Consider the following 22,668-nt stretch of genomic DNA (forward strand, 5'->3'; position numbering starts at 1 on the left):
ACTGGAAAACACTAAACTCACGGCAGTATTTTCAGAATCTGTCTCACTCATTTATAACACCCTATCAGACGATGCATCCCATTTTTTGGCTTGGAAAATATCTGATCACTACTGGACCACTGAATATGACAGCTGGGAGATCACCTAGGCACAGGGGTTTCCAAACAAAGGCTTAGAGGATGGTGGCTGGGAATGTAAGCCCTGAAGTCAGAGAGCTTGGGTTGCAAGGCTTGCTTTGCCATTGACTAGGTATGTGACCTTGGGCAAGTGATTCACCTCTCTAAGCTTCAGTTTTTGTTTTTTTTTCCAGGTTCATAATTTATTGTACAAATTGAGTATCACATGATGAGCTGACATTAGCTTCTTCAGGCGTGGGAACTTAACAGATGAGGTACAGCTGAGAATCCGTTTATGTTGCTTTCACAGCTGGAGTTTTTTTAGACCTTAACTTAAAGTATAAAACTATCAAAGCAGTACCTCTGTATGTGGCCAGTACACAATTCATTCTCCCTGTGAGAGTGTAAGAGTTGAAATATTTTTTGATACCAGTGAATTGGTACTGGGCATCAGTTTCTGCACCTGCCATGATTTCAATCTTCCAAAACGCACAGACCCCGCTGCAGGTGTCCTTCAACTGATGAAGCTGCTCCTCTCTAAGCTTCAGTTTTATGATCTGTAAAATGGGGTCCCTACCCAACAGGGTCTTGAGGTGTGGATAAAATAAAGCATATAAAGTTTTACTTTTAGAGTATATTAGATGATTAATAAACCTATGTGCACATAAGAATTCCAGGACCACACAGTAAGTCTTTGGCTTCCTAGGAGTCCACAGAACACACTTTGGGAGCCAAATCCAATATCCTCAGAATAGTAAAGAGGGAAAAAGAAGTGCAGGGAGGGGAAACGACTTTCCCAAGGTTACACAGAAAGTTAGGGGCACAGCCTGGTTCTGGGCATGGGTTTCTGAATTCCTCAATGGGCTTTTTGCAATGTGCCTCCCTGGTCATCCTCCCATCAGGGTAGAGCCACCAAAGTCATACCAAAGCCTGGGTGCCCAGGGAGCCAGAAGGTTTGGAGCTTAGGCATTGCTGATGGTCTGGAAGGAGATCAGAATTTAGATTTAGGCTGTCAGTGAGTTGCTTTGGATAAGACAGTCACAACTACTGTAAATTGGGAATTCCCTGGTGGTCCAGTGGTTAGGACTCCATGCTTCCACTGCAGGGGGAATGGGTTCGATCGGGGAACTAAGATCTCGCATGCTGTGCAACGCAGCCAAAACACAACAAAACAAAACTACTGTAAATTGAAGTTACTGACTCTCTGATAAATGGGACTGAAAAACAAGAACACTGAATAAAAAGGCCTTGTATCTCTTCTTCATTCAAGCACCAAACATTTTATAACACAGTTTGCACAGATCTCAAAGTCTCAAAGTCCTTTGTCTTCTAGGTATTTTTGCCTCCACCCCAAGCCAATTCAATAAGGCTTTTGTTTCCTAGCACTTACATTTCCCTCTCCAGGCTATTTTGGGAAACAATTAAAAGAGTTTGCATAGTTCTTCCAGAGCATGGGAAGCACAATTAATTGAGGGTGAAGAATGGGAAGAAGGCTGAGGAAAGAGGCCAGGTGAGTAATTAACAGCTGGTAAAAATATCCTGTTTCTAAATATGTTTGAACCTCAGAACACATAATTGCTGAGTTACAAGGTGATGCAGTGAGTCCTTTGTGAAGGTCTCTAGTAAACTAGTTTGTCTGCGCATGATTTCCAACTATGTCTTTCAGTAAAGTGAAAAAAGTACACTAAGTGATCTCCATTAACCCTTCCAATTTGTAAACATTCTATGAGTCTCTCTCTTTTCTAGCAGGTATAGAAGCCACCCAGAATTCTTGACAACACACAGTTGAAGGACTCTGATCTCCAGGCTATTTATTGTGCGAATCCTGCAGGTACTAGGCTAAGTCCCCAAGGCGTGTCAAATCCTAGCAGTGGTGTTGGTATAGCTGGGGGTGAGGATGGGGGGTGGGAGGGTGGCACTGGCAGTGGGCAGAAGGGTCTCCCAGAGCAGCCTCAGTATAAAGACAGGCGGAAGTGGGGAAAGGCAACACAGCTTTATTTCATTCAACTGACTTTACTTTAGGAGATCTATGTCTGAGACCTGAATTAATTGTAGAATTACAGAATTGATCTTAGATAGTTGACCTCTATAGGTGTCATTATCTGTCTCTTTTTAAAAAATTTTTATTTTAAATTATACAAATAAAACGTGAATACGTCCTCTTTGCAAAAAGTTCAAATAATATAGTAATACACAAAACAAAAAGCAAAAGCTCCCTTTACCCTTCCTCATTCCACTCTCCTCCCTGGGGATAACCACTGGTGTCAGTTTGGGGAAAGGATGTATCTTTTCAAATCTTTTTATGCATTTATTTATATGTAAATACAAATACAGTTATTTTCTCCTACACAAATGGTAACATACTGATTATACCATCAGTTTTTTTGTTTTGTTTTTTCTTTTTCTGCACTTAACTTTTAAATTTAACAATAAATCTTTGAATTATTCCATATCAGTACCTATAGACTACCTCACGGTTTTTAAAAACTCTGTAGTATTCCATTGTATGACAGTACCATACACTTATTTATCCTCTTCCCTATTGTGTCCAATCTTTTAGGACTCCATTAACAATGCATCAGTGAATATCTTTATATATTCATCTCTGTACAAATCTGCAATATTCACCTGTGGAATAAATTCCTAGACACTGGGTCAATGGGTCTGTGCATTTTCAGTTTTGATAAATTTGGCCAAAATTCTGCTATCCATAGAGGTTTTAGCAATTTTATACAGCAACAAGGTATAGAAGGGACTTATTCCTCATTCTTGGTCTGTTTAGGGGGCCTTCTATCACTAATATTATAATGTTTTAAGTCCATTTCTCCATTTCCTGATTTTTCAACATTTATTTGCTCACATGTCTACCATGTGCCAGGCACTGTGCTAGGTGCTGGGATACAGCTATGAACAGGACTGAAGCAACTCTTGCCCTTGCTGTATGCGGGGTCCCTGGGTATCCTACAGTTGTTTGAAATCACCACTCAGTAAATGTTTGCTGAAAGAGTTAGCCTCCAACCAAGGAATGGGCAGGTGTCAAAAAGTATTTCTAGGACGTTAGTGAAATAAGCCAGTCACAAAAAGACAAATTCTTCATGATTCCACCTATATGAGGTATGTAAAGTAGTCAAACTCTTAGAAAATAGAAGGGTGGTTGCCAAGGATTGGAAGGAGGAGATGGGGACTTGTTTGATGGGCATACAGTTTCAGTTTTGCAAGATAAAAAAGTTCTAGAGATCAGTTACACAATAATATGCATATAGTTTTAACACTACTATGCGGTACACTTAAAAACAGCTAAGATGGTAATTTTTATGCTATGTGTTTTTACCATAATTTTTTTTTTAAGTATTTTTAGGCACAAAAGATAGTATGAAAGAGATGGCTAGGAGACAAGCAACCCAGCATAGCCTCAGGACGGGGTGATGAGGATACAGTTTTTTCAAAACTTAAAAGAGCCACCAGTCAACACTTCCTTCCACTCCTCCCACACTCAGCTAGGAACACGTGACCACAAAATCTTTAAAAAAATATGTTTCTCTATTCTTTCTCCCGAGAGCTAAGGGCGTTAAGTATTCTTTCTGATACCACTTCCAGGGACTAAGCCAAAAAGAGACTGAGCTTCCTACCTCTCTGTAAGGAGTCCCTTCTTCAACAGGCAGAACTAGATGGGAAAGTTCTCTTGACGAAAGTGAGGCAGGCTAGCACCAAACGGGAACCTGGGAGACTACGTTCTCCAGCACGCATTACTCCTCCTAGGGCGCAGTCAGTGACGGAAGAACTCGCACTACTTTTGCGACAGGAACGGGGAGGGGGAACTACATATCCCAGGATGCAAAGCGCCACCACTCTAGTTACAGGCTGGCTTGCTTTCTCGTAGCTGGCGTTCCCCGCCAAATAGACAAGGCGGGCGGGGGTGGGGCGGGGTGGGGAAATGTTTAAGATTGGGAAGCCCGGTGGTCTACCAGACTGGACACTTCGAAAGAGGAAGGAGAGTATTGGAAGGCTGTTTTTCCCTCTCTCTCAGAGTAGTGCCCGCGCAAGGTGGCGAGGATTTAAGGGCCCTCTCCTTTATTTATTGTTTCTCAGAGGCAATGCCAGACCCCCATTGGTCGACGACCTCGAGGGCAGGTGGGAAGTCCGTAAAACCCCAAATCGAAGTTATCTGCGTCTCCCCATTGGCCCTCGCCTCGAGCGCAGGCGCAAGGGCGCCTACTCCCGTCCCTGGGGACTGGTGAGCGGCAATTGGCCAAAGCCCGCGAAGTAGGAGTCTGGATTGGTAGTTGCTAGCAGGAGCCTGGTTTCTTCCTTGACTTCTGCAAGTGATAGTGTGTGATTGGTTTAAATCCGCGGGCACCCGTCGGTGACTGGGCAGGAGCCACGGGCGGGGTACGATCATTGGCTGGTGCTGGGGCCCTCCCTCCCCGGGCGGGCAGCGAATGATGAAATGGGAACGGGGAGGGGAAAGGCCGCGACGTGAGCGCGCGACCTCCGGCGCCATTTTGTAGAGAAACAAGCGGAGTTAACCGAAGAGGGGTCGAGGAGAGCCGGAGTCGGGGACCCAGGAATTTCCTGTGTCCAGCGCCGCCGGAGCCGCCTGAGGTGAGGTGGGCTGGGGTCGGGTGCTGGGGCCGGCGGGCGGTGTGAGCTACGGAAAGCGGGTGCCGGTGCGGGAAGGAACGGGGGTGGTCCTGGGGCCACTGGGAGCGTTTCCCGGCGCTCCGCTGTGTGAGGGGCAGTCGGGACGGGGAAGTGGAGAGGCGAGAGAGGGAGGACTCTCTCCCTTCGGCTGTAGAGTCTTCGGGCTCTGAAGAGGCCGAGGCGTAGGCTCCACAAAGCGGAGGGCAGAGCGCGGGATGAGACCCGGGATGGCCCCCGGCCCGGGCCTGGAGACTCTGAGAGCGGCGGTGGGGGCAGCTGGGCCTCGGTTCGCGCGGACTGCACCCTTCTCAGACCCCACGAGCTCCTCAACTGCCGGATGGGTGCAGCGGGCATCGGCCCTGGAGGTCTAGCTCCGGGGGCGAGGGGCCCGTGTTTGGAGTACAGGCTCCCAGTTCCTCTGGGCGGACCTGGAACTGCCAGTCCCCTCCCCCGCCCCCAGCACGTTGTCAAACCCCGGGTGTTTCGGGTGTCCGCCGGTGGGAGGGGCGGGCGGGAGAGAGCACTTCCTCATTACTTCTTGCCACAGGTTTTGTTCCACTCGCGCGCCCGGGCGCTCACTCCGTCTCCAAAGTCGGCCCCCACCCACCGGGCCCCGTGTGTGTGCTGTAGTGGCGGTTCCGCTAATCCGTGGGAAGTGCCCGCTTCCTAGCCGAGCACTTGTAGGCCTCAGCGCTGGTGAGAGAGAGACTTACTACAGGTCTTACTAGAGGGTTCCGTAAGGCCAAACGCACAGGTGTTCTTTTTCAGTACCACCCCCTCTGCAGATTTCACCCCACCGGGCTCCCACAGAGGAGTACCCTCACTAGGATGAAGCTTTAATGCTTAATATCTGTGGGTTTGGAAGTGTTGTGTTTAAAGTAAACTTCGAGCAGAAACCTTGCTCCTTGAAGTCATTCAAACGTTACAGTTTTTAGGACTCTAATAAAAAGTATTTTTTTCCTGAAAGTGAGTGATAGCACTTAGTCTTCCTCTTTATTTCTCTAAAATTCGATTGCCTTGGGGAGTTTATTTGACCAGTTAATAATTGAGTGAGTGTAGTTGATTACCTTTTGCGAAAAAAATTCTGAACATTTGCCTCATGACAGTCCGTTTGATAGGAGTAGGGATACACGGATGAAAAAATGGTTGGACACGTACAAAATCAGGAAATAGGTCAAACAGATTAAGAACAAACTTGTTTGTGTAGAAGTATTTGGGTTTAATGTGCTCAGGTTGACATTCCTACCCATCCAAAGATTGGCAGTGTAGTATTTTAGCTATTAATAAAATATATGGTATCAGTTTAAATAATCCTGTTGTAGGACACTGCAGATTGTTATCTTGTCTGAGGAGAAAATGAGCTGATGATACATGAAGTTTTAGACATCTAGTTGTGCTTTGACTGAAAAGGTCCCATGATGATAAAACTTGTTTAGAGAGTTGGTCCCTTTTCAACAAGTGGGGGCCCAAGTCCTTCCGTGGAAACTTAAGTCTAGAATCAAGGCACCAAGATTTGACCATCAATAACAAAGTATTACCCTTTTTTGCCTAAGATCGTAATCTTAGAAGTTTTAAGGCAGCCTTTTGTGGCATTATGGTGGAACAGAACTGAAATGCTTTTGGTTCCTAACTCACTCGAATGGATCTCTGGCTTAGCTTCTTTCTTTATGGTCTCTTAAATTTCTGCTGGGGTTTTAAATCCCAGTCTCTTTAATATGGATCTTGTCAGGCTAAGTACTGTGATGTCCTCCTAACTTTGGGTTAAGTCATTAAAAAAAAAAAGCAAAAACAATTGTGAGGACAGAAGAAGAAATGCTTCCTATTTCTTGACAACATGTTTAAGGACTAATCTCAAATTATCCTTGCTTTTTCCAAGTATGTTTTTGGTTAGATTATGATCTAGTTATGAAAAGCTTTCTTTTTAGCCAATTTAAATTTATGAACTTGAGTCTTTATTTCATTCTACCACGTAACAGATCTTTGGTACTCAATACCTTGGAAGAGAATTTATCACAATAATTTTAATTGAATGCTCAGATATTTCAAGACACTTATTTTTCATGAAAAGTTTATGATTCTTGAATTAACAAAAATAGTACCTACTATGAACTTGGTATATTCTTTTGTAAAAGAACAAAGCTAACTTTCAAGTTAGTTCATATTATGAGTTGAAGGATTTCTTAACCAGCCCTCTGATCAAACTGAACTTCCTGCTGGGAAGTTTCAAAATGGCATCCTACTGAGTCTTATTTTAAGACCTTATATAAAGAAAGATCCAGCAGTTCCTTTTCTGTTTGCTCACAATTTTTGAGAAGCATGTTTCAAAACTAAAATGGGCTCAAAACCTTTTGCACCCTATATGTACACAGTAGTTAATTTTAACGTACTTTTCATTCATACATTGCAAGAATGTAGCAAAGCAAATAAAGCAAATTATTCGTTGGAAAGCGTTGTTTGAGAAGTCACTAATTAGAGGTGTAGACTTAATCTGAAATCCTGTGTTGAGATTGGAAGGAAATGCAGCCTTTGGGAGTGTGGAGCATAGGTTTAAGAAATGCATTTCTGGGGGAAAGAAATGCATTTCTGTCTTTAATGCTGGAAGGCTCAGGATACACCTCTAGGCTAAATTAAAATGTTGAATGAGATGTTAAACTGTCTGCAGGAGAGGTGTTGGTTTTATTGTTGTGCTTTTTGGGTGTTTTTGTTTTTTGGACTAATTATATGAAATGTAACATGGAATGAAAGCATATTGTGAAAGACACTTTTATTGCTCTTAAACTTCATATTAAGAGCTCAGCATTTTCCCTTTCAGATAATTAGTTTGAAAGTTTGTCACCTTGGATTTAGAGCTCTTAGTTTTGAAATGCAATGTTACTTTTAAATTTTTTGGTAGACTCATTATAAGAATAGTTACTCCTTTGTTTCAGACCCTGTCGTTTCTGCAATAGCTTTCTAACTAATCTCCAGTATCTTTTCCCCATCATTTGTTTATTGGATTTCTTTATTACATAAGTAATATGTGAATACATTCTAATTGTAAATGATTCTGGGAATACAGTTAATTCTTTACGTTAATGCCAAATTGTCTACTAAATCATTGGTTTGAAACTAGGCATCCTATACGCCAAAGTTTTTCAAGTACCTTGGCCTGGAGCTTATTGTGTAAGTATTGATCCCTCCATACTTATAGCAGCATATTACAACTTAGGCTTTAGTTAAAAGACTGTTGCACAGTGGTTCCCAAATACATTTTTGCTCCTTTATCTGGAATGTCATCGTCTGTATCTACCAAAACATTATCCATCATTCTAGTTCATACTCAGATGTACTGTCTATAATCTTTTCGCTGACTTCCCTAAGCAAAATTGATTTCTTACATTCCTCTTGGCTAGTTTCACTTACCTTTACCATGTATTGCCTTATAAGTTGTCTCATTTTATAGTAGGTAAGAAGTCTCCCATCCTCCAAACATATACATACAGTTGCCCTGAATTGTAATTGAATAATACTTCATTTGTTACACTTGAGTAGATTTATAGAACATGGCGTTTTTGGAAAACAGTACACCCTGGTTTTCTTTTGAGGACACAGACTGTTTTTCTTTGAGCTATGTACTTATAATTCTGTTGACATCTTTTAGAAGGTTAAACTTTGAAATCTAGTCATACAGAATTATGGTATCATCTGTAGGAAATTGAAGCCCAGGAAGGTGAGGTGACTTCCTTAGTTTAATGTTAGACCAGGTTTTCCTACTCCAGCCTAATGGTGATTCTGTCTTTCCGTACTGCTAAAGTTCAGTACAAGGAAAAGTTCTATGACTCTGATCATTCATCAAAAAGGTGAGAATAATCTATGATCAACCACTTATTTTTGGAGGACAAGACACAAGATTTGAGTTTTTCATCTCTTCAGTGTGAAAATATAAAACTCTAGTCTGACAAAAAGATAGTCTTTTGCAATTATTGGGAATGGTCGTTACTTAACCTCAGTGTAATAAACTTGCATTTCCATTGAGGCCTTCAAAGGATGGAGCGACTTAAGTTTTAAAATGTTCTTCAGCACTGTAAATTGAATTGTGACAGATAATTTGAGTAAGTTTTCTTCTGGTGTAGTTATAGTTTTAAGATAAAGTAGCTCTAAGAAGGGTACTCTCTTATTATTTTTTAGTCATCTTAAATACATAGTGCATAGCTTTATAATTTTACACATGCTACTGGGAAGATGCTTCTGAATATTCAGTTGATTTCAGATCAAGAACTTGGTCCTTTTCTGATTTTGGAGTAAGCATGCTTTTTGGGCTCTTTTCACTTTTTCAGTTTTTAAAAATGAATGGTTATTTGCTAATACTAACAATTGTTTAAACTATGCTGATGTACAGATTGTAGTAATTCTTCTAAAATTGTGAAGTGACTTCCCTGGCGATCCAGTGGTTAAGACTCTGCACTTCCACTTCAGGGGTTGCGGGTTTGATCCCTGGTTGGGGAACTAAGATCCCACATGCTGAGTGGCCAAAAAATAAGTAAATAAGTAAAATAAGGTGAAATAAAATTGTGAAGCTATCCACACAAGGCTATTAAATGTGCTTTAAAAGTTAGTATTAAGGTTCTGTTGCCCTTTTTTTTGGCCACACCGCGCAGCATGTGGGATCTTAGTTCCCTGACCCCAGGGATCGAACCCGTGCCCTCTGCATTGGAAGCGCAGAGTCTTAACCACTGGACCACCAGGGAAGTCCCAGTCAACTCTTGATCCATTTGTTTTTATCCTTGGCAAAGCTTTCATTTCAAACCGATTTATTACCTGTCGACCATGATGTCCTTGAATATTTCCTTATCCCTTGCCAGCTGGGTTCTAAAAAAAAGTTTTACACTAGACCTTTCTAAGCCCAGTAATACATAATTTGGGGATGTCCTTGATTTGGATTACTTATATTAGTGCTTTTTGTTGTTTAGGTAATGAAGAGGTAAGTGTACCATGTATATATATCCACTGTTATGGCATGGATATTTTAGGAATATTCCTGTTCCCTTTTCAAACAGATAATTATACCAAAGATTACAGAAGTTGAGGTTGTCTGTCCAAAGGTAAAATGTAAAAATTACTTGAAAGTATTTCATTTTGATTTGTGTCTTCTTCAATCAGTAAGCCTTCAAAGGACTCTGGCAACCGCAAAACGTTGGTATGGTAACTTACTTTAATATAGTAACCTAGTTTTGGGATATTTGTGTATAGCTTTGTAGGGTTCTTCTGTGTTTGGGTTTTAGTCACTAATTCTCTCTTAATGTGCTGTTATCTACCTTGCTTTCTACCCTTGCTCCCCTGTAGTTTATTCTCAGTTCATCATCTGGAGTGATTCTTATATTTTTAAAAATTATATTGTGTCTTCTGTTCAAAACCACCCATTGGTTCTCCATTTGTCTTTAGTAAAAGCCAAAGAAAGTCCTTTTATCACCTACAGGATTTAGCCCTGCCCTATACCTCTTCATATGTTCCCCCTTCTCCCCAACTTACTCTCTTCACTCTCCCCCTCACTAAGTTTACTTCAGCTACACTTGGCCTCCATGCTTTTTCTCACATATGCCATGTACTCTCTGAGGAAGCCTTTGCATTAACTGACAGTCCCTCTGTCTGGAACATTCTTCTCTCAGGTATGTGCATGGCTAAACCCCTCAGCTCCTTAAAATCTCAAATACTACTTATCTCCATAAGGCTTACTCTGACCACCCTACTTTGCAATCTCCTCCCGCCCTCCTCACCCCCAGTGTGGTTCACCTTTACCCTTGCTATTTTTCCATAGTACTTAGTGTCTCTTGAAATGCTTGATAATTTTTTATGATTACTGTTTCTTTCCCCCAGTGGGAATGCAGGGATGTATGCATGGCTGTTCACTGATGTATCTCAAATACCTGACACATAGTAAGTACTCAACAAGTATTTGACTAGGTTAATATACATAATAGTAGTGTGTAAACTGTTTCTCTAAGTTTTGGTAGCCACTTCACATTAGCCGTATACTATTTCCTACCATTTGGTGGATTTAAGTTGTGCTTGGCTTTGTGTTAACTTTGTGGAAAGCCAAACTTGAGGTGTTCGCATGTAGGGCCCACCCTGCAGAAAGTGAATGCAAAAGCTATTTTCTCAACAAGGACACTATTGATGTTTGGGCAGAATAGTTTACTGGTGGTGCTGTCCTCCTTCCTTGCAAGATGTTTATTGCATCTCTAATTCTTATTGAATGCCAATGGCTCTCCCACTCCCACTTTCAAAATGCTTTTGGAGATGATATTGCCCTCTAGTTTATAAATACCAGTAAATACCCTTTTGGGGTTCATATTTGTTGTCAGGGTTATTTTACTTAACTTTTATCCAACTATTGTTGGGGTAAGTCACAAGTTTACTTAAAATTATTTTAATTTTACAATAGCATATGTGAAAACACTACATATGGAAAAGGAATACCATATTTCACTGATTCTAAAACAAATTTTTAACATTTTAACACCTCTGAAATAGGGATGTATCATGTCAGAAAAAATACTGCCAAATAAAGTTTGTAAGTGATACGTAAAATAGTGATGCTATCACAATTAAAGACAAACCAACCTGAAATGAGATTATGGACAATTATCTCCACCTTTGATGGGTGATGAAGGTAGAAGAAATTTACCAAACTTTGACTACATTTTGGTTTCTGTTAAGTCTAGTCAAATTGTATTTTAGGGACCTAGAAATTGAATATGGTATTGGACTTAGCAGGGTTATGGAAAATTTTTGATGCCCTCAAAGCTGGTTGTTTGGTTGAGAGTGGTGGCAAAGAAGAGATAGGGAATAAACCCAAGGTTATGTCCCCAGGCACTGATGAAAAGGATAATACACATGAAACAATAGAGAACAGTGTGATTAAATTTTAACAGTATGTGTCATGCATACTGAAGGGAAGGGAAGGGAAGGTAGATCAGCACATCAACCTGTAGACAATCTGATGTGTTTGGAAGGTTTCAGAGGGGCTGGGGCTTGAGCTAGGCCCTGGTCTTATTACCTGATGGTTTTGTCCTCTTTATGTGGGAGTCTTTGCTTGCCTTCTGGTGACCACTAACGTCCCTCTCTTGAAGGTATTAGGGATCTCCTAGTTGGTAATTCTGATAATTTATAATAGTTTCTTTTTTTTTTTTTTAATACCGCCAAATGTATGTCATAAGATCTCTCCCCCCATGGTTTTCATAGACTATTATGGATGTATTAGTTATCAGTTGCTGCACAACAAATTACCCCCAAATTTAGCTGTTTAAAGCTTCTTTGCTTTTTATTATTTCACAGGCACAACCTGGCTAGATGCTTCTGACTCACTGTCTCTCACAAAGTTGCAGTGCAAGTATTCACAGGCCATACTCATCTCATGTCTGAAGGGTAGTGAGAAGGGTCTGAAGGGTACAAGCTTACTCATGTAGCAGTTGGCAGGTCTCAGATCCTTGCTGGCTATTGTTTGGGACGTATCAGTTCCATGCCACATTGCCCTCTCCACAGGGTTACTCACAACATGACTGCTTGCTTCTTTCTGTCAGAGCACAGGCTCGGAGAGAGGTAAAACAGACAGAAGTTAGTCTCCTTGTAACTTAATCTTGGAAATGACTTTCTGTTCTCTTATTTTGAAGCCACGTTTAAGGTCCAGCCCACACTTAAGGGGAGCAGATTACTTAAAGGTGTAAATATTAGGCAGGGATCATTGGGGTTATTTTAGACGCTGCCTACCACAGTGGACAAAGATTCTTCCTTGGAGCTCTCTTAGGGATGCTATCTGTTTCTAGGTTTTACTTATTACTGTTAAGAAGAGGACTTTCCTTGGTTTCTGATATTAATCACTGTTTCTTCCATCTCTCTGTCCACTCCTTATTTCCCTTTTTGACTTCCTTTGTTTTTTTCTTATTGAAGTAGAGTTGATTTACAATGTTATATGAGTTTCAGGTGTACAACGTAGTGATTCAATGTTTTTATAGGTTATACTCTATTTAAAATTACTATAAAATATTGGCTATATTCCCTGTGCTGTACAATATATCCTTAGAGCTTATTTATTTTATACATAGTAGCTTGTACCTCTTAATCCCTTGCCCCTATCTTGCCCCTCCTCCCATCCGTCTCCACCCTTTAACCACTAGTTTGTTCTATCTTCGAATCTGTTTCTGTTTTGTTATATTCATTTGTGTTTTTTTTAAGATTTCACATATAAGATAGCATACAGTATTTGTCTTTGATTCCACTAAGCTTAATACCCTGTAGGTCCATCCACATTGTTGCAAATGGCAGAATTTCTTTTTTTTTTTTTTTTTTTTTTGGCTGAGCCACATGGCATGTGGGATCTTAGCTCCCCGACCAGGGATTGAACCCACGCCCCCAGCAGTGGGAGCACGGAGTCTTAACCACTGGACCACCAGGGAAGTCCCTCATTTTTTTTATGGCTGAGTAATAGTCCATTTTATATATGTGTGTATATAAATGGACACATCTACTTTATCTGTTCCTCTGTTGATGGACACTTACGTTGCTTCCATATCTTGGCTGTTATAAATAATGCTGCTATGTGCATTGAGGTGCATGTATCTTTTCGAACTAGGGTTTTAATTTTTTTCTGACATATACCTGGGAGTGGAATTGCTGGCTCATATGGTAGTTCTGTATTTAGGGTTTTGTTTTGTTTTTTTTTAATATTTATTTATTTGGTTGCGCCAGGTCTTAGTTGCAGCTCCTGGGCTCCTTAGTTGTGGCATGCAGGCAAGCACATGGGCTCCTTAGTTGCGGCATGCGTGTGGGATCTAGTTCCCTGACCAGGGGTCGAACCGGGTCCCCCTGCATTGGGAGCTCCGAGTCTTAACCACTGCACACCAGGGAAGTCCCTGTTTTTAGTTTTTGAGTTCCTCTGTTTTTTGTTTTCTTTTTTTACCTTCCGTTAAGTGCTAAGCTTCCTTAGGACTCTCTATAGCAGGGGTCCCCAACCCCTCCCCACCACAAAGCAGGAGGTGAGCCGCGGGCAAGCTAGCGAAGCTTCATTTGCTTCTCCCCATCATAGCTCGCATTACCACCTGAACCATTGCTCAGAATTACTGCCCGAACCATCCCCCCCGCCCCCCCAGTAGAAAAATTGTCTTCCACAGAACTGGTCCCTGGTGCCAAAAAAGGTTGGGGAACCGCTACTCTATAGGCCCTCTCTTATTCTCATTTCTGTAGTTCTCCCATGCGATCATCTATATGTTGATGACACTGAGATGTGTTATTAGCAGCCCATACTTTCCATGCTTCAGACTGTAAATCTAACTGCCCAGTGGATTTCATCTGTATGCTTTATTCCAGACATGCCTCATTATCTTTCTTGCCCTTCCCACTTTGTCTTCCTCCGTTATTTCATGTCAGGAGTGAGTGGAACCCAGGTGCTTAGTCTGGAAAGGTGAGTGTTTGATTCCTCCTCTTTCTTCACTTCTTTCCTTATTCTTCACAGTTTTAGAATTCTTGCAGTTCCCTCTTGAGTGCATTCACTTCTTTTTCCCACTGATAGTCTTAATTTCTCTGTGACCTACTCTTTCCTTTCTCAGTGTTTCACATTGTCGAGAGTAACTTCTAAAAGTTTTCACCCAATCATGTCCTCTTTTGGTAGGCAAAAGCAGGCTAGGGTTGTAACAAACAACCCCAAGGTATCAGTGGCTTAGCAAAGTAGACGTTTATACTCAGATAACTTTCCTTAGATAACTTTCATTGAGAGTGTTCATTTAGGTTACCTTCTATGCAGTAATTCAAGAACCCAGCCTCCTTCCATCTTTTGGTGCCACCCTCCTCTAGGTGTTAGGAGTTCTATACATAGCTGGTGCTTGGTGAAAGAACCACAGGGTCGTGGTGCTTGGTGAAAGAACCAGAGGGTCGTGAGTAGGAGGCTTTATGGACCAGTGGCTGGTATCATATTTGGCCTACATTTCATTGGGTATAACTTAGTTTGTTAGCCACACCTGTGCAAGAGGCTGAGAAATATAGTCTAGCTGTTTATCCAGGAAGAGGAAACAGATTTGTTGATTATCTAATCAGACTCTGCCACTTCCCTATTCCAAATAGCTTCCAGGATTGTCTTTATGATAAAATGCAAAATTCTGAAATGGATTCTGCACATACTAGAGAAGAAACCCACAAAATGAGTCCCAGTTACCTTCAGAAGGCTTTTCCTCTTGGCTAGTAACAGGATGAGTATGTTGGGGGGGGGGTCCCCCAGGACTGCCATCCCCAGGTTCAGGTTCAGTAATTCACCAGAAGGACTCGGCATATGGTTGTACTCAGGGCTATGATTTATTACAGCAAAAGGATACAAAGCAAAATCAGGAAAGGGAAAATGCATATGGGGTGGAGTCCAAAGAAAACTAGGCTCATTCTCCTACGCATGAGCCTCTCCTAGTGCTTCTCCCAGTGGAGTCACACAGGACCTATTTAATTCCTCCAGCAATTGTGACAGCATATGTGTATGAAATGTCTCCCAGCAGGGAAGCTCATTAGAAACTCAGTGCCTAGGTTGGTCATGTAGGCACCTTCTGCCTACCACATAGCAAAATTCCAGGTTCCCAGAGGGAAAGCAGGTGTTCAACATAAACCACATTTTTGGGTACAGTTTAGGCACAGTGAGCCACTCTTATTAGTTCTGGGAGTGGGAATTCGTTCTCTCAAAATCCAAATTCTGACACCGGCCAAGAGCCAACCTGGCAAGCCTTCCTAAGGATAGCAGCCTCAGGCCTTCTATGTTAAATTAACTCTTCTGCACAGTGACTGAGGTTCAGACTTCTATAGATTGGGATTTTGTATAGAGAACCTTAGAATATGCAAAAAAAAAAAAAAAAAAAAAACCAAAACTTTATTGACCTAAGTTTTCTTTGTTTTTTTTTGGCTGCGTTGGGTCTTGGTTGCTGCACGCGGGCTTTCTCTAGTTGCGGCGAGTGGGGGCTACTCTTCGTTGCGGTGTGTGGGCTTCTCATTGCGGTGGCTTCTCTTGTTGTGGAGCACGGGCTTTAGGTGCACGGGCTTCAGTAGTTGTGAGTGGGCTCAGTAGTTGTGGCTTGCAGGCTCTAGAGCGCAGGCTCAGTAGTAGTGGCACACGAGCTTAGTTGCTCTGCGGCATGTGGGATCTTCCCGGACCAGGGCTCGAACCCATGTTCCCTGCATTGGCAGGCAGATTCTTAACCACTGCGCCACCAGGGAAGCCCGAAAATTACTTTTCTATCAGTGGGGAAAAAAAGTTCAATTCCCTTTTCAGCTTCTTGCATCTAACTTTTCATTTATGGTTACCGTTTGTATCCTTCTAGATACTCTGCATATAAGGACATACATACACATGTCACTTGCTTTTAAAAACCCTAGTAGATATTTCCAACCTTTCTAGCTCCTTTTTTTAGTGTTAAATGATATTCCATTTTATGATTTACTTAACCAGTGCCCTTTTGATGGATACCTAGGCAGTTCTCAGTTGATACGTTTTAAACAGTTGGTCTGGGACTTCCCTGGTGGTCCAGTAGTAAAGAACGCACCTTGCAAAGCAGGGGACGTGGGTTGGATCCCTGGTCAGGGAACTAAGATCCCACATGCCGCGGGGCCACTGAGCTCGCGCACCTCAACTAGGGAGCCTGTGTGCTGCAAACTACAGGGACCACATGCTATGGAACCTGCACGCCACAACTGCAGAGCCCATGCACCTTGGATCCTGCCCGCCGCAACTAGAGAGAAAACCCACACGCCACAACGAGAGAGAAGCCCGCGCGCCGCAACAAAAGGTCTTGCATGCCTCAACGGAAGATCCCGCGTGCCGCAACTAAGACCCTATGCAGCCAAAAATAAATAAAATAAAATAAATAATAAAGTAAATCTTAAAAAAAAGAGTTGATCATTTCCTGGATGAAAAAGAAATGAGTTAAAAGACAAAGTGCAGAGATGGGGGTTTAGGGGCCTAAAGCTCTTACTATTCATCGCTTTCTGTAAGGTTAGAGATATTTATATCAGGAAATGGCATTAAAACAGTTAGGGACTTCCCTGGTGGCACAGTGGTTAAGAATCTGCCTGCCAATGCAGGAGGACACGGGTTTGATCTCTGATCCGGGAAGATCCCACATGCTGCGGAGCAGCTAAGTCGGCAGCTAAGCCGGTGTGCCACAACTGCTAAGCCCACGTGCCTAGAGCCCACGCTCCGCAACAAGAGAAGCCACTGCAATGAGAAGCCTGCTCACTGCAACGAAGCAACTAGAGAAAGCCCGCGCGCAGCAACGAAGACTTAACACAGCCAAAAAAAAACACAAAAAAACCCCAAAACAATTAGACTCTTTAAAATATTGATTTTGAAGTTATAATACAAGTTTTTAAAATCATACATCTGTTGCTCTATTATCATGTCTTCACAACTCTACTACTTAGTAGCTGCAAGTTAAACTTTCTCTTTTTTTTTTTTTTTAATTTATTTATTTATTTTTGGCTGCTTTGGGTCTTTGTTGCTGTGCGCGGGCTTTCTCTAGTTGCGGCGAGCGGGGGCTACTCTTTCATTGTGGTGTGCAGGCTTCTCATTGCGGTGGCTTCTCTTGTTGCGGAGCACGGGCTGTAGGCACGCGGGCTTCAGTAGTTGTGACACACGGGCTCAGTAGTTGTGGCTCACGGGATTAGTTGCTCTGCGGCATGTGGGATCTTCCCGGACCAGGGCTTGAACCCGTGTCCCCTGCATTGGCAGGCGGATTCTTAAGCACTGCACCACCAGGGAAGCCCTAAACTTTCTCTTTAAAGTTGGGATAATATCTTCCTCAACGAGTTATCAGGTTTAAATAAACTAATATAGTTGACCCTTGAACAGCATGAGAGTTGGAGCACCAACAGCTTTGAAGTCAAAAATTCACAGGTAACTTTACAGTTGGCTCTTTTTATCCATAGATTCAAACAACTTTGGATATAGTACTATATTGAAAAAAATCCACATATAAGTGGACCCTCTCATTTCAAGCCCCTGTTGTTTAAGGGTCAACTGTATGTAAAATGCTTAGAACAATTCTAGTACTTAAGTGTTTGTTGTGATTATGCTCCCATAAGTTATCTTATTATGTACACAGTAATTATAACTGAAATTTTAATAAGTGAGCCAACATTTTGGATGAATGGCTTGGAACTGTGCAGTGTAAATCTAGAGTCCCTGCCTCCTGGAGGAATATTAAATATCAGGATATGTATTTTGTTTTAAGTTAGTGCTTAGTTGGTCATGAAGTTCTGTAGAAAATAGTGAGCTCTCTTAAAACCAAAGGAAGAAGTGAGACATCTGGGAAAATTAGTAATGGTTGCTTCTGGATGCTAGAGTAGATACTTTTTCCTGATTTATATGGGCCATTAGTACTTTGCAACTTTGTCCATTATGGTAACACTACCCACATGTGGCCTTTTTTTTTTTTGGCCGCACCACAAGGCATGTGGTATCTTAATTCCCTAACCAGCGATCGAACCTGAACCCCTTGCATTGGAAGCGTGGAGTCTTAACCACTGGACCGCCAGGGAAGCCCCTAATTTTATACTAAGATTAGTTAAAATTAAGTAAAATATTAAAAATTCAGTTTTTCAGTCACCCTAGCCACATTTCAAGTAGCCACATGTGGTTAGTAGCTGCCACATTGAACAGTGCAGTTGTGGAACATTTCCATAATTGTAGAAAATGAATGAGAGAAGAAGGCTCAACTCAGCTTGTTCTAGTCAGGATGCTACTTTTAAGACTTGGGAATTTTCAAGGTCAAACTTTGGTATTAGTAGACCTCAGAATTCTATGTATTTTTAATACTGGAAGTTGGGGGTTCAGTAAACTGATAGCCTTGGGTCTGGTCTATTTGGCTTCTTAAAGTACCTATTGGTACTTAAACCTAGAGCAAGTTAGGTGATAACTATGAAGGTTGCTATGGGAAACCAGAGTGTCTTTACAGACCTGTCTTTGGTCCAGCTGAAAGAAATTAAGGGGAGAAAAAAGGAATCAGTGGGAGGGGCTTTCCTTATCTTAGTAGCAAGAGATTGCCTCAAGCTATACTTTCCTTAAACTAGTCCCAGAGCTATTTGTAAAGTCAGTGGTTTTCTAACTTTAAAATGCATAAGAATCACCTCCAAAGTTTAAAATGCAGTGTCCTGTTCTCTTTCCCCAAAGATTTTGACACTTTTGGTGTAGGGTGATGCTTAGGAATCAGCATTTTATTTATTTTTAATTTTTTAATTATTTTTTTTGGCCATGCTGCGCAGCTTGCAGGATCTTAGTTCCCTGACCAAGGATTGCACCCCTGCCCAGGGCAGTGAAAGTTCAGAGTCCTAAACACTGGATAGCCAGGGAATTCCCAGGAATCAGCATTTTAAATACCTCTCTTCTCCCAATTCTTATATACAATTGCCTTAGTTGCAAGCATTACAGTAAATTCTGTATTCTGTTAAGCCCCTTGAGATCAGTGTTTACTTTTGTGTTTTCTATAGCATCTAAAGTTATGTGCATGGTATATGGTTAGGCTCAAGTGTTTGAATTAATAGGAGGGCCTAGCAAAGATCTAGCAAATGATTTTTATGGTACACTGGAGTGAAATGGAAAAGGAGCATTTGACATTTTGCATAATCCTGATAAAATAAGGGATGATAATAGTAAAATTTTTCAATTAAAAATATTTTCAAAGTTTAATGAATTTGAGCTTGTTTCTGTTATCAGGTTTATTTCGGTTTTATGCTTGAAAAGGCTCCATACATTTTAACAGTCTCCAAATTGTTGACAGTCATCATCAAAGAGAAGCCTCATTTGCATAAATAAATATGTGATACATTTAAAACATTTTTTCGAGCCATTCAAAAATTTAAAATTGAAATGCTTAAAGATAAAGGCTCATCCTTTTTTATTGACAAAATGTAATACCTTTAGAAAAATGTGAATGTATTTTGAGCCCAACATTAAAAATGATGTGAAAGTAAAGATGAAGCTTTAATTTGAGAGTTTGTGTGCATAGCAGCATTGCAGCTGTCTTGGATGCCACTTAAACAGAGAAGACAAGAGATTTAAGGGTATTAATTGCTCCTGTCAGAAGCCAACCACTCAGCTTTACCATATCATCACTCTGGACCAGGCAGTAACAATTTGGTCTGCCTGGCTATACTCCTGTAGCATGTGGTTTGTAAACTTCTCCAGCAGCTCCACTGAAAAGATTTGACAGTTGCTTACTTTTTAGCTAGCTGTTAAAGCTGATGTTGAGGTGATAGAGCATCATCCACTGTGCTTGTAATGGATACCTCCTGTTGTTGCCTTGAGGGCTTAGGAGATCCTTATCCCTGCTATACCTCCTGCCTCTTAAAGATAACCCTTTTGGGAAAGCTATGATATAGTTGAGGCCTAATTTTACAAATGGGGAGGGGGAAGCATAGAGGTTCATCACTTATTCAAGGTCATTTACCCTTGTGTTAATGTGTAGTTACTGGTCTTATGGCTTTAAATTTTGAATTATTTTAAAAATTGCTTAAACTTAGCTTAAATTTTCATTTTGTAAAAATTACCATATACTTGTAAAAATTAAAATACACTTGAGTACAAAGTGAGTTTTTGGAAATCCCATCACATGTTTGTAATTCCTGCTTTAAATTATAAAGGTAATACATGCCCCCATCCCCAGTTTTGTTAAGAAAAATTTCACACGTACAGAAAAATGCAAAGAATAATACAGTGAACAATCCCATAACTACTTCCTAGATTAAACAGTTAATGTTTTGCCATGTTTATTTTCTCTATATTTCTATATTTTTACTGAAGTATTTGATCCCAGATGTTTCAGCGTGTATCTCCTACAAATTAAGACTTTCTGGCATAGTCATACTACATCTAAGAATATTAAATACTTTTTAAAAAAATTTTTATTAGAGTATAGTTGATTTACAATGTTGTGTTAGTTTCAGGTATACATCAAAGTGAATCAGTTATACACATACATATATCCACTGATTCCTTTCCCATATAGGCCATTACAGAGTGTTGAGTAGAGTTCCCTGTGCTATACAGTAAGTCCTTATCAGTGATCTGTTTTGTATATAGTAGTGTGTATATGTCAATCCCAATCACCCAATTTATCCCTCCCAGAATATTAAATACTTTTATAATATCCAGTCAGTTTAAAAACTTCCCCAGATGCCTCAAGAATATCTTTTATAGCTTTTTTTTTTAATATTTATTTATTTATTTGGCTGCGGCAGGTCTTAGTTGAGGCACGTGGTCTCTTAGTTGCGGCATGTGGGATCTAGTTCCCTGACCAGGGATCGAACCTGGGCCCCTTGCATTGGGAGCGCGGAGTCTTAATCACTGGACCACCCTTTTATAGCTTTTTTGAATCAAGCTCAGATTACTGTTCACGTTAAACCTTTTCATTTTGGTTTTGTAATCTAGAACAGACCCCACTTTTTCCTCTCTCTTCCTGCTGACTTTCTCTCTGGCTGGCGATTGTAGGCCAGTGGTCTGGTAGAATAATCCAACACTTGGATTTGTCTGATTAGGTTCTCATGTATAGTTAAACTTGTTCCTTAAAACCCTTTATTTCCTGTGAATTGATAGGTGTAGAGGTGTGGTTAGGTTTATGTTAGCCATCTTTGGCAAGAATACTCCAAAGTGACACTTCATATTGCAACACATCAGTAGGCACATTTGTTGGGTAGTCTCACCGTTAGTAACTTGATCATTTACTTAAGGTAATGACAGCCATATCTCTATGGTAGAGGGACATTTTTTTCCCTTTGTGATTAGTAGGTAATCTGTTGGGTAATACTGTACAAATGTCCAGCAGACTTTCACCTGAGGTTTTTTAGGCATTGGTGATTCTTGCCTGAATCAGTTTTTATACTGGTCAGGGGTATTACACAATGGTAACTTTATTTTTCTTTTATACTTTCTAAATTTGTTAGCCAGCACCTTTCTGGTGCATCTTGTCCTTCCTCTTTAAGTATAATCATGGATTTAGGGATTCTTATTCACTGTATTATAGTCATAGTCAATTTTTTACTCTGTGATTTATTGGAAGGAACTTTTATCCATAGTGGCTTACTGAAATTTCAGATTTAGATAACACATTTTCATTTAATCTTCTGTTTATGTCAGGATGCTTAACTGTTTGGAATTTTCTTCATCTGCACACATATAAAGAACTTAGAATTCGTAGAAAGAAATTTGTGGCTGCAAAAAGTAAACTTGATCACCAGTGTGTGTGGATTCAAAAATATATGTTTGAGATAAATTAACAATTTAGAGTATACAGATTGGCAATAGTAAAATCACCAGATTATCTCTATGTTTTGTTCCCTCAAGCATTTCTAAATGATGCTGCATTTAGGGAAGATTATAGAAACATTGATTATAAGTTCCTTTTGGTGCTCAGATAGACCCAAAATTAGAAGAATCCTTTTAATTGGCTCGTTTCTCTCTGACATTATCCCCTTGAAATTTTTGAGTGTTTCCTATTTTTTTCATAGGATGAGCCAAACTCACCTTACATCTTCCTTGTTAGTCATACCTCCAAGGAACCTTGGTTCTTTTTAGTATTTAGAAACCATGATCCAGAAGTTAGATGGGCTCATTGCTTTTGGGGTATCATTTAAGGTGTATAACACATTGATTTGATACATTTATATTGCAATATGATTGCCATTGTAGTGTTAGCTAACACCTCTATCAATGTATAATTATCATTTTTTCTAGTGGTGGGAACAGTTAAGATCTTAGCAGATTTAATGTTTATAATACAGTTTTGTTGTGTGTAATCACTGTACTGTGTATTAGATCTCCAGGACTTATTTATCTACTAGTTGCAAGTGTGTACCTTTAAACACTCAGTCCCCCACCCCCTGGTAACCACCATTCCACTCTGTTTTTTCAAGTTCA

General features: G+C 40.8%; 2 protein-coding genes and 1 long non-coding RNA gene across 10 annotated transcripts in view; 1 reads left to right on the forward strand and 2 right to left on the reverse strand.

The window, feature by feature from the left end:
- Window positions 1–3,863, reverse strand: part of LOC133078504 (uncharacterized) — a 56,409-nt gene extending 52,546 nt beyond the window's left edge. For all 3 annotated transcript variants that reach the window (XR_009697886.1, XR_009697885.1, XR_009697887.1), the window contains exon 1: window positions 3,746–3,863. This is a non-coding gene — a long non-coding RNA (uncharacterized LOC133078504). The remainder of the gene's footprint in view (window positions 1–3,745) is intronic.
- On the reverse strand, window positions 410–624 carry LOC133078760 (ATP synthase membrane subunit K, mitochondrial-like). Its single transcript, XM_061173946.1, has one exon. The coding sequence runs from the start codon at window positions 584–586 to the stop codon at window positions 410–412; it is 177 nt and encodes a 58-aa protein (XP_061029929.1). The 5' UTR covers window positions 587–624.
- Window positions 3,864–4,583: 720 nt separating the features above from the next.
- CNOT1 (CCR4-NOT transcription complex subunit 1) overlaps window positions 4,584–22,668 on the forward strand; it is a 102,769-nt gene continuing 84,684 nt past the window's right edge. For 4 of the 6 annotated variants that reach the window (XM_061174219.1, XM_061174222.1, XM_061174224.1 and 1 more), the window contains exon 1: window positions 4,585–4,718. The gene's annotated coding sequence lies outside the window, so the exon portion shown is untranslated. Of the gene's footprint in view, window positions 4,719–22,668 lie in introns of all 6 variants that reach the window. The other 2 variants (XM_061174221.1, XM_061174220.1) reach the window with 1 other exon arrangement.

Source organism: Eubalaena glacialis, chromosome 18 (genome assembly GCF_028564815.1).
Source record: "Eubalaena glacialis isolate mEubGla1 chromosome 18, mEubGla1.1.hap2.+ XY, whole genome shotgun sequence".
NCBI classification, from domain to species: domain Eukaryota; kingdom Metazoa; phylum Chordata; class Mammalia; order Artiodactyla; family Balaenidae; genus Eubalaena; species Eubalaena glacialis.

Bases quoted from the DNA above. Each gene is read 5' to 3' on its own strand.
- LOC133078760 (XM_061173946.1), bottom strand. From the start codon at position 586: ATGGCAGGTGCAGAAACTGATGCCCAGTACCAATTCACTGGTATCAAA.